The 10995-nt window shown below is 58.4% G+C and overlaps 2 protein-coding genes across 4 annotated transcripts in view; one reads left to right on the top strand and one right to left on the bottom strand.

Moving 5' to 3' along the window:
- Positions 1-235: 235 nt before the first annotated feature.
- Positions 236-2208, top strand: C19H16orf90 (chromosome 19 C16orf90 homolog). Of its 2 annotated transcripts, none has more exons than XM_012743743.3 (3): positions 236-319; positions 842-1195; positions 1717-2208. In XM_012743743.3, the coding sequence occupies exons 1-3, from the start codon at positions 274-276 to the stop codon at positions 1872-1874; spliced, it is 558 nt and encodes a 185-aa protein (XP_012599197.1). In that variant the 5' UTR covers positions 236-273; the 3' UTR covers positions 1875-2208. The 2 variants fall into 2 exon arrangements, with proteins under 2 accessions (XP_012599197.1, XP_075851137.1); XM_075995022.1 differs by having other exon boundaries at positions 237-319; positions 796-1195.
- Positions 2209-6173: 3965 nt separating this feature from the next.
- Positions 6174-10995, bottom strand: part of NAA60 (N-alpha-acetyltransferase 60, NatF catalytic subunit) — a 37043-nt gene continuing 32221 nt past the window's right edge. For both annotated transcript variants that reach the window (XM_012743740.3, XM_012743727.2), the window contains 4 exons: positions 9382-9511; positions 8780-8876; positions 7517-7751; positions 6174-6468 (listed from right to left, as the gene is read on the bottom strand). In XM_012743740.3, coding sequence (XP_012599194.1) covers positions 6312-6468; positions 7517-7751; positions 8780-8876; positions 9382-9511 — 619 coding nt within the window. In that variant the 3' untranslated portion in view covers positions 6174-6311. The remainder of the gene's footprint in view (positions 6469-7516; positions 7752-8779; positions 8877-9381; positions 9512-10995) is intronic.

The following is a 10995-nucleotide window of genomic DNA, read 5'->3' as shown; positions in this document are numbered from 1 at the left end:
CTTCCAGCCAGAGCTGTCTGTTTTTTGTGGCCTGTCCCAAGCCACAGGGACCAATGCTTCCCTGGGGTTCTGTTGCCTTCTTGTGCCCTCCTCCTACCCTGCCCCTGCCCTGGGCATCATCCTCCCCCAAACTAGAAGGCCCAGAGTCTTCCCTGTGACGTCATAAGAGCCAGTTGCCATGGGAGACCTTCAGACTCTCCCCCTAGGCAGGGGAGAGCAGGGCCCTGCTGCACGCGAGGCCTGGCCGCTCCTCCCCCACCATACCGGCCCTCCATGGAGGCCTTGGTCTGTGCGTTCTCTGAGCTGCGCATAAGAGAAGGTGCTGGGCTGTGGGGAGCAATGGCAGGAGAAGAGATGTCCTCCTGTCCCTATCTGGGCCCCAAAGCCACTGGGGTGGCCTCAGGGACATGTATGCTTGGGAGAGGGGAGTGAGTGGTCACTGATCCAGGCCATGTGAGCTTGGGCTGGTCACTTCCTCCTGAACCCCTGAACCTTCCTGAACCCACTGTGCAATTTCTCTCCTGGGACCAGAGTACTCTTTCTAGGGCAGAGGGCACAACAGGGTGGAATAAAGTGCTCCAAGTCCTAAAAGCGATCTTGGTACCAAGGTCCTAGGCCTCACAGACCTCCCTGCTGGTTGAGAGAGGGAAGAGGAGCAGTGTGTTGGGCACAGGCAGTGGGAAGGGAAGGGACCGAGCCCTTGACAGGCAGCTAAGGCGAGGCTGGGCAGACTAGGGGTGGAGCCCCCCATGTGAGCTGGTCTCAGAGGCATGTGACTGCGTTCTCCTGTCACAGCTGCTGCGGCCGGCTGGCCACCACCCTCCTGCTCTCCCCTCTGCAGATGCAGTGAGCTGGGCCCGTGGACACCCCAGCCACCCCGACACACCGCCCAACATCTACGAGGGGGGGCTGGGGGCCCAGCAGCAGCAGTGCCCCAGTGCCCAGGGAAGCAAGCCCAAGAACTTCCGGCTGCGCCACCTCCGGGGCCTGGCTCTCTACCTGCCAGGCCACATGCAGCCCGCCGGCCAGTGCGAGAGCCACTGGCTGGGCCGGCTCATGGCAGGGGGCTGCCTGCCACAGCCTGAGGGCACAGCGTGGCCCCTGCACCTGCCACAGAGGACTCTGGGCCCAGGTAACAGCCACTGCTCAGCCCTTCTGGAAGCCCAGCTGCCCAGGGACAGCCTGGGAAACACAGGTGAGCTCTGTTGGGGCAGGTCTGGCACAGAGGGGAAGACCCCAGGGACTCAGGTGGACCTTCTCCCCTCCCAAGGCTCCTATGGAGGGAGCCTGGTGGAGACTATCAGTCAGGACACCCCACCGTGATGTCACACCCTAGGAGGCCAACGAATCTGCTAACGAATCTGCTACCACCCTGTGCCAGCGGGGGCAAGGGGCTGTGAGGCAGACGGGAGGCTCTGGAACAGAGTTCTAGGTTCCTGTCCCAGCTCTGCACTCAATGCAGGACCTTAGATAATTCTCTCCCTCCCTCTCATCCCCATTTGAAAAATGAGGGGTTCAGGTTAGATGAGGGTCCTTCCAGCTTGAACCATTCACTCCCTCTCACTATTCCCTCCGAGGGTTTTAAGGAAGAATTACTGCCCCTCCCCTTCTGTTTTTAAGGAAGTCAGGGTCTGGGGACCTTAGGGGTGCTGCCAGCCTCCCCTCCAGCCTCCCTCAGGGTCCTCCCTGTAACTCCTTCCTTTCCTCTTTCCTCAGCTTCCAGCTCCAGCATGGACCCAGCCAAAGGTGCCCCCTCCCAGCCCACTCCCCCCGAGGGCTTGGGGCTCAGGCCCAAGAGGTCCTGGGGGGCCTCGGAGGAGGCCACGTGTCCCTTGTGCAAGAGAACCCGATCTGGGGCCCTGGAGAGGCTGTAGGGATCCCCAGTGCCAGGCGTGGGGACAGGAGGGGAAGGATGGCCAAGGAGGCAGATCCATATCGGAAGGGCTCAGTCCCTAGCAGCAGCCCCTGCACACTGAGGTGGCCCAGGCAGCCAAGTGGCCCCAGAGCCTGGGCCAGCTTGGGGAAACGTGAGGGGGGCGGGAGGAGGAGGTCCCAAGGGGGGACAGAAGAAAGAGAAGCATGGCCGTGCCCTTGCAGCCTGCTCGAGCTCAAGTCAGCCACTTGCACCTGGGAGTCCGGGCTGAGCGGAGAATCGGGTTCCCGAGAGGCCTGGGAGCCCTCAGGTCTCAATAAAAGCCAAGGCCTGCATGTTCTTGTCTGTCTGTCTGCCGTCAGGCCGATTCAGTCAGAGCAACAGCCCATGTGGCTCCCAGGGGTGTGTCTCCAGCAAGCCAACCCTCGCTGGGGGGCCGAGACGGGTTGCAGGTGTCGGCTCTCCGGCAGGAAGAGCCTCAGCAGCCCAGATGCAGCGCACAGTGATCGGCTGGGGGGCAGAGGAAGGAAGGAAGGCCAGGGACGAGGAGGGACTGAAGGCCAGCTGGTTGAGGGAGGAGAGCAGCCCAGGCAGAAATGGTGGCCCAGACCCCAGGCTGTCCCCTCCGAGGGCGTGGGTGAGGTCACTGCTCTGTGGACCTCGCTTCGTGGCCCCTCCAGGCAGGACAATCAAAGCCCTTCTACTCCCAGCTGGCCTGGCTCCAGGCCCCAGGCGTGGGCTTCCTCTGTGGCTCAGCCTCAGCTGCTGACATTTGGGAACAGGTCATTCTCTGTGGGGGCAGTCCCACCACAGCCTCCCTGGCCACAACCCACAAGATGCCAGTACTACTCTCCTCCCAGTTGTGACAACCTAGTGTCCCTTGGGGGCTACAATCCTGTTGAAAACCCTTGCTCTACAGTACTGGGCCTCGGTGACGGGGACGGTGGGCTTGCCTCAGTACCCCCTGCCAGTCCAGCCACTAGGGCTGAGCACCGCCCCTCCCTCGGGCTCCTGCCAGAACACGTGATGGTGCCAGGACAGCTGACCCCCTTCCTCTTCCCTGTACCCTGGCTCCACCCTGGACATCTCCTAGGTCCTTGGGACATTAGATCCTGGGGACTTCAGTTCTTGGGAAGTTTTTAGGTTCTTCTAAGTGTGGATGTGGCCCTGGGTGGTGGGAGCCCGAGGCTGGAGCAGTCCCCAGGTAAGAGCAGGTATTTGGACGCTACCAGCCTGACTCCACTTTGCAGGTGTCCCAGATCCTGTCCCTGGGAGGGCCCTAGGGAGCAGCATGTTCCAGGACTGCCAGCTGAGGTCAGAGGCGGGCACAGTGTCAACAGAGCAGCATACGCAGGCTTCAGAGGGGGCCTGACCTGGGCTGGATGCTTGGGCCACCATCCACAACCCTGTGCAACTCCTAGGCCCCCAGAGCCAGTTCTCATGTGTCCAACAGGGACGACAGCACGGCCTCCTCCCGCAAAGTGGCCAGTTTCAACAACAGGCTGGTGGAAGTACCCAACCCCATGCTTGGCTGGCAGCCTTCCACGGAGGGGGTGCTGGCCAGGATTCCTGCCTGACTACGCGGCCGAGTCTCCGTTGGAGGCTTCTCTGAGCCAGGAGAGAGCCCTCAGGGGGAGCTGTACAGCTCTCAAGGTCCAGAGCCCGGGGATATACCTGGACAGACTGGTAGCTGCTGAGGACTCCTTGATTAAAAAAAAAAGGAACACAGTTGTGCCTTTCAGCTCTTTAGAACCCTTTCCCCAGGTCTGCACTGTCAGGGTTAATGACATGGCACAATCAGCTCATCTGGCTGGAAGCCACCCTTAGGGCTTGCCAGTGACAGCAGACCCTGCCCCCAGCACTGCTGCGGAGGCTGAGTCCACAGGGCAAGGCCCTCAGTGCAGCCAGCTGGCGCTGGAACAGGATGTGACCAATTAAGGTCTATTTATTTGTAATGAGACAAAACACTACAATCGTTCAACACTGGGCTGGCTGGACACTGCAGTGATTCGGGGACAGGAGGGAGGGCAGGGCAGGGCAAGGCCTCTGAGCTCGGTTATGAATGTCCAAGGCAGAACCTTCCAGAAGACTCTTCCCTTACCCCATGGGGCAGAAATAAAAATCACATGATCACCGTTGATTCAGAGTAGAAAGGACACCTCAGCAGGTAGCTGACATCAGCAGAGGCTCGCGTCAGTCAGCACGACACGGCCCTCCCACTGGCCAGCACTGCTGATGGAGGGGACACTTTCCTGCCAGGGGCGTGCCTTCATCTTGAGGGTCCTGTCCCCTTGCTGTGAGGCCAGGAGGCCTGGAGCTGGCCCCAGCACCCTGAGACCTCCGGGCTGGGAAACTCTGGGGGAGCGAAGGACTCGGGTCACGGAGGCTCCGTCTGCCCAGGCTGCTCCCCCTTCTTCCTCCTCCTCCAGCTGCAGTAGGTCACTACTAGGACCCTCTGCCATGGCTCTTGTGACACTGCAGCTACACTGGGTGGGGCCGCCCTCCACCCCCAGCTGCTCTGGTGGGCAGGGCAGGCAGCAAGCAGCCCCTGGGGCACACGGGGTGGAGGGGATGCTAGAAGCGCGTGATGCTCGTCCGCTGCAAACACACTTCACGGCACTGGCACGGCCTCTCTGCTCTCAGACGCCGAGCCCGCAAGGCACGTAACCGCCTGCTGCCCCCAAGGCCAGCCCCATGAGACCCACAGCAGCCTAGAGGCCTGATGCCAAGCTCAGCGTCCTCCTGCCTGCCTCTGGCCAGGCCTTGCAGCTGTGGCTCATGAAGGATGAGTGAGGAGAGGACCCTAGAGCCTCGGCGGCACCTGTCCCTCAGCCCAACTCCCAGCAGCAGGTCAGCTGAATGGAGCATTCCATGATCCAACGGGAAGGGCCGTCTCCTGGAGGAGGTGGAAACTGTACGGCAGGAGGAACTGAGGAGGGGGCACTGTCCCATCGTCTGACCACCTGTGCCCGGGAGCTGAGCCCCAGAGCTCTGCGACTGCGTGAAAAGCCTCCTCCACTGTGCCCACCCCTTACCAGCCCCTCATGGAGGGGCAGGGCCACCCTCCACCCTCCAGGCTTCATTGGGCTGGCTCTGGAGGGGGGCCTGGCATTCCCTTTATTGTGCCCCCTTGTTCTGAGGCTCCTGTGTCCCTAGGGTCAAGTATGTCCACAATACTTGTGTTCCGCCCTTGCAGCAGAAGTTCCCTCTGTCTCTGAAGGAAGAAGATGAAGGCATGGGCAGTGGAGTGGTGGCAGCCGGCGAGGGAGGCCCCTTCCTGGTGACCACAGCCACACCCTCGCCCCCGTGGGATGGTGCATGCGCGTGGAGGCAGGACCAGGGTGCCAGGAGGAGGTGGAGGACAGAGGTTTCCAGAAGCAGGAAGGAGAGCTGAGAGCCTGTGGGAAAGAGAAGGGCAGGGCAGGTGAAGGCGGGGCAGGTATACTCTTCCCCGGCCCGTGGGCTGCAGCTGGCCTGGGTGTCCCTCAAGCACGAGTCCTCCTCCAGGCCCACAGGCTCTCTTCAGTCCCAGCACAAATAAAGGCACTGACGGTGCCCAACTAAGGGTGCAGCCCAGGTGGCCATGGAGCTTGCTGTGTGAGCTTGGCCAAGTCACCAAATCACCTGGGCCGTGCTGGTGCAAAAGGGGGCGGGCTCTAGAGTCCCCCGACCCTGTCCAGCTCTGATGTTCTGAGGCCTGGGAGAGACCTGCTCCCTGGGGCACTCGTGGTGACCAGAAGTGGCTGTGTCTGAGCAGAGCCCTCACACACAAGTTGACCACCAAGGGAAGGAAGCTGACATGGAGCTTCGGTTTGAGAGAGCCGCGTGGAGAGGAGATGGCAGCAGTGCTGGTGTCAGAGCCCAGGTCTAGGTAGAATTCTGGAAGAACACCCAAGACACGGGTGCACTGGGCGCCCCTTACAATGGGAACCTGAGCAACTGGGGGATAGAGATAGGAGGGGCTTGGTGTTCATGTACCTTCAATTTTTGAACCATGAGATTGTGGTACTTTAACAAAAAACAGCAGCTCCAAAAGTTATCTGAAAAGCTATCTGGCCACAGGCTCAAGGTGTCTCTGGCCACCTGCTTTCCTTCATGAAGTTTCTGAGTTGATCAGAAACTACCCCAGCCCTTGGCTTTCCGACCCACCTGCTCGGCAGGTGCCTGTCTAGGGCCTTGTTTTTGTGGCTGGACACGCCAGGCTCTCATGCCCTGCGTCTGTGCTGCATACCTGTCGGAGATGGGGCGCGCCCTGGGTGAGCCCACAGCGCTCTGCTCCCGAGCCCGCGTAGCACCGGGCCTGCAGCTGGAGCAGACCAATGGGCCCGGCAGGTGGCTGCCAGTTCCTCTGCGGAGGCCAGCAGGGGTCAGATGGATGGGAAGGCGGGCTCTGCAGGATGCTGAGGGACGGGGCCTGGTGGAGGCTGCCCGGCTGGCATCACATGGTCCGGCTGTACTCGATGCCACCCTTGGTGGAGATGCCCGACCATGGCAGGAAGCTGCAGAGTAGGCTGTGGGCCTGGCGGTAGACCCTGTGTGGGATGGAGCAGGGGCTCAGGCTGGCCAGTGCAGAGCCCAGGTGCTGGATGTAGTCCGTGCGGCTCTGTTAAGGAAGACTCTCTCCTGGACACTGTCGGCTGGGGCACCGGACTCTGTGCAGACGGCAGGCCACTGAGGGCGGCCGAGAGCCCGCTAAGCCTCTGCAGAGTGCAGGTGAGGCTAACTAGGTGGAGGGGCCTCCACTGCACAAAATCATCGAGGGTGGGGCCTGGGAACAGGAGGGTCCCCGGGGAGGCCGTAGGCAGACACATGCTAACGGATGGACAGGGGTGCGGGAGGGGCCTGGCAGAGAAGCAAGTATTTCTGGCTTTTCCCAGACTCTCAACCCTCAGGGCAGCAGAAGGGACAGAGCCCTGTCCCTATGACAAAGGTCAACAGTACTGACCCGTGGACACCCATGGGGGCCTGCCTGTATGTGAGCTAGGAGGCCTATGAGGTTTGGGGTCACTTCTCTCTTTCCTGTTTATTTCCCTATGAAATGAATAAATCCTAAATTCATTCATTTGAAAACATACACACGACAACATATTTTTGGGCCATACTCTGTGTGACTATTATGAAGTCTCCTGGCTTCCCTCCTACCTGTCAGGGGCCAGACAGAGTTAAGGAGGAGGAAACAGATGAGGGCACCCCTTTGGTCATGCACCCAAAAGGAAGGTTAGAACCCGAGTGTGCAAAACCACTAAAAACTCTGTCACCTCACTCATCTGTCTTCCCCTCTGCTGGCATTCAGGCTCCGAGAGGGCAGGGACTTTATGCTGAACACTGCTGAGCCCTAGCGCGCTAGGACAGGAGGCTCTCTGTCAGCATTCGCTGAATGACCAGAGGGATGGATGGCGATCTTGGGACAAGAGGAGGCCTCGTGTCGGGCTGAGGCCTGGGGAGCACTGGGTGCCAGAGAGCACCTGCTCTCCGCGTGCGCAGCCAGACGCGCCATGACACGGCCTGCGTGGGGAAAAGAGCATGCGCACGCTCAGCCGCCTGAGCATCATCTGAAGATGACAACAGTTCCGACTAGCTCACTGGCTCTGCCACCCTTACGGCTGGGAAGCCACAGTCCCCCACCCGAGAAGGAAAGGATATAAGATCGTCCAAGGAGGGTGGCCACCGTTGATGTAGAGGACATAGGTGAAGCCATCTTTGAGGACCCCTCGGATGGAGTAGTAATAGGGGAGGTAGTGATGCTGTTTAAAGTCTCTATTCTCGTAGAAGTTTATTGCTGTGTTGTTGGTGGTGAGCACGTGCAGGTAAATGGCTTTGCAGTGGTCCTGGGCGGTGGTTGATATGTGATCCTTTAAACTTTCAAGTAAGAGGGAACCTTGGGGAGAAGAGGTGAAGGTTATGCAGGCCAGGCAGGAGAAAGGAAGGACGACGTGAGGCCGGGCGCGGTGGCTCACGCCTGTAATCCTAGCACTCTGGGAGGCCGAGGTGAGCGGATGACTCGAGGTCAGGAGTTCAAAACCAGCCTGAGCAAGAGCGAGACCCCGTCTCTACTATAAATAGAAAGAAATTAATTGGCCAACTAATATATATGGAAAAAATCAGCTGGGCATGGTGGTGCATGCCTGTAGTCCCAGCTACTTGGGAGGCTGAGGCGGTAGGATCGCCGGAGCCCAGGAGTTTGAGGTTCCTGTGAGCCTAGGAGTTTGATGTTGCTGACGCCACGGCACTCACTGTAGCTTGGGCAACAAAGTGAGACTCTGTCTCAAAAACAAAACAAAACAAAACAAAAAAGAACAATGTGGGTGAGAATGGGACCTTTCTGGGAGTCTCCTGAGGGTCCTGCCCTCTACGCCAGAGAGCAGCCTCCTGCCACCACCCACTGGCAAAGCCCCGAGAATCTCGCCACCAGGTGGAGTGTGTCGGCTGCAGCCTCCTACCAGTGGGACCCTCTGTGAACTCCCTTCCAGACAGCAAAAAGGGTAAATGAGCCCAGAAGAATATGGAATAGATAGGCCCGGGTTAAAAATTAAGACTCTGCCACTCACTGGCTGTGTGGCTGAGTAGGACAGGACTTTGATGACAAGGGCACTAAATGGTGGCGAGTACGGCTTCTTCCTCTGTGTTTACATTTTCTGCTCTGAACCAAGAACACCAGCAGATATACACGAGCTGCACACACGGTGGCAGGAGGGGTGAGCTGCTCGGACGATGGCAGACAGGCCTGGCGCGTGCAGGGGGAGGATGGCTGCAGGTGAGCAGATGCAGGGACCACGCAGGGAGGGCAAAGGTCTGACCCAAGATGGGGGTGGGGATGATGGAAGAGACTGAGGGGCATGACGAGGGCAGTGGCCATGCTGGCTGAGTGGGGGTGTGGGCCGGACCAGGAGCTCCACCGCCTCTTACCTATGCCGTGCTTCCTGAATTCCTTCACCACTCCCAGACTCAGAATGTACGCAACCTGGGTGTCAACGGAGAAGTTGGAGGCTAGAATATCTCCATCCTGGGGGAAAAGTTAGAGATAAAGTCAGGTTAGCGCTCAAGGCACACAGGCTCGCCACAGAGCACAGCCCCAGCGGGCTACGTGCCGACTCCTCGGCCACTACACTGGAGGGACACAAGTGGGAACCAGGAGACAATGCAGTCACCCCCACCGTCCCATGGAGGTTCCGAAACGTCTGAATGAAACCTAGCAGTCCTTTCCACAAGCCAAGGCAGTATCAGCAGTTTCTATGACACTGCCACCAATACAAATCACGGATATTTTCATATCACGTCACAACTGTGTATATTCGCAACGTGTCATCTATGCGCGTCCCTGCTTCGGCATGACTAAGCCTTGTTCCACAGCATGTGAATAAAGGCACGCATGTTACGACATCACAGATACACAGAAAGGGACCAGCTGGGGAAGGGTCTCACTTGCTCCTCAGACAAAGGGCCGGCGCAGGTGGTGTGGCTCCATCCAAAGCACCCCCAGCCCTGTCCGGCGACAGCCACACACGTACCTCTTTATGTATCTTGGTCCTGTTTTTAATTTCAGCTACTATCATTCCCACGATGGCACCTCTGTAGGTCGCGGCAAGAGAAAAGAACTTTTTGTTGGATGTGATATCACGATACCATGAGTCTGGGTACCTGAGAGAGAGAACACACTCAGGTGAACCCGACAAGGTCAAGTCCGACTAATGCTGTGCTCTGGATGTCAGAACCATGGGGGGCTCCAGGCTGCTTCTGTCCCCTGCCCTGGGGCTGGGGAAGAGTGTGTCCATCGCTTCCTCTCTACCTGTCATGGGTTCTTCTTACAGCAGTGATATGTCCAGACAGGACTAGAACTTCTGATGGGAAAAATAATTTTATCAGACATAAAATATGAGAGGGGGAAAAGACTCCAGTGAACTTGACTCCATGAGAGCAATTCACATGGGGTCAGCGAAATGTGGTTTGTTCTCAGCCAGCTGAGGTAAGGGCCCTTGGTAGACCATGGATGCTGGGATGTGTCACCATAGGAATTCTGTGAGACTTTTTTTTTTTTTTTTTTGAGACAGAGTCTCACTTTGTTGCCCAGGCTAGAGTGAGTGCCGTGGCGTCAGCCTAGCTCACAGCAACCTCAAACTCCTGGGCTCAAGCGATCCTTCTGCCTCAGCCTCCCGAGTAGCTGGGACTACAGGCATGCGCCACCATGCCCGGCTAATTTTTTTATATATATATCAGTTGGCCAATTAATTTCTTTCTATTTATAGTAGAGACGGGGTCTCGCTCTTGCTCAGGCTGGTTTTGAACTCCTGACCTTGAGCAATCCGCCCGCCTCGGCCTCCCAAGAGCTAGGATTACAGGCGTGAGCCACAGCGCCCGGCCTCTGTGAGACTTTTTGACGCTGAAGACTAGAGAGTGGTGAGGTGACGAGGAGGCAGGTTCATAGCTGAGAGAGGCTGGACGGGGACCGACCTGCCCTCGGGAGCAATGTGTGGCTGGGACTGCTCACCAAGAACAAGGCCAAGACCCCCAGAGGGGAGCAAGGGAGAGACACCTGGTACCAGGGCCCAGGACGCAGTCCCTGACAGGCAAATCCAGCCCCAGCCCCAGAGAGATGGGCAGGAGGCAGCAGCACTTGGGGTTTGACATGGGTGTAGGTTTGTTTTGCCACCTCGAGGTCCAGCACGATGACAGTTCACTCCACTGTCTTGGGAACTCAAGGCCTTGTGCCCACGAAGATTCCAGGAGAGGCTAGCCAGGGGCATCTCAGGAGGCACAGGGGCCTTTGGCCCAGGGGGGCTCCAGCCAGCAGGGCCTTATTTATGGACTCACTGGCTGCTGCATTGCTGCCTTAGCTTCCCGCAGCAGGACTGCTGGGCTGAAGACGTTTTTTAACTTATAAAGCCCCTGCGGTGCCATCCCCAGCAGGCCGTGAGGGTTCACACTTCCACAGAGATATGGAGAGGGGCCCGCCCCAGCCTTCCTGCTGACAGCATAAAGTTAAACAGCAAGTCTGAAGAACACTCCTGGAAATACTGGCGGTTGGCAAGATCTTTCCTTTCTTTTCTTTTTCTGTTTTTGCAGGGTGGTCTCCCTATAATGCCGTTTTTTTGAGTTATAAATAGCATGGCATTGAACATCTTTGA

Source organism: Microcebus murinus, chromosome 19, assembly GCF_040939455.1.
Source record: "Microcebus murinus isolate Inina chromosome 19, M.murinus_Inina_mat1.0, whole genome shotgun sequence".
Classification (NCBI taxonomy): domain Eukaryota; kingdom Metazoa; phylum Chordata; class Mammalia; order Primates; family Cheirogaleidae; genus Microcebus; species Microcebus murinus.
The sequence above is the reverse complement of the archived record's forward strand: the minus strand, read 5'-3'. Positions and strand labels throughout refer to the sequence as shown.

Excerpts from the sequence above, each read along its gene's own strand:
- C19H16orf90 (XM_012743743.3), top strand. The coding sequence starts at position 274 with ATGGAGGCCTTGGTCTGTGCGTTCTCTGAGCTGCGCATAAGAGAAG. Across the intron at positions 320-841 it reads TGAGCTGCGCATAAGAGAAG|ATGCAGTGAGCTGGGCCCGT; the intron begins GTGCTGGGCTGT and ends TCCCCTCTGCAG. Across the intron at positions 1,196-1,716 it reads GGACAGCCTGGGAAACACAG|CTTCCAGCTCCAGCATGGAC; the intron begins GTGAGCTCTGTT and ends CTCTTTCCTCAG.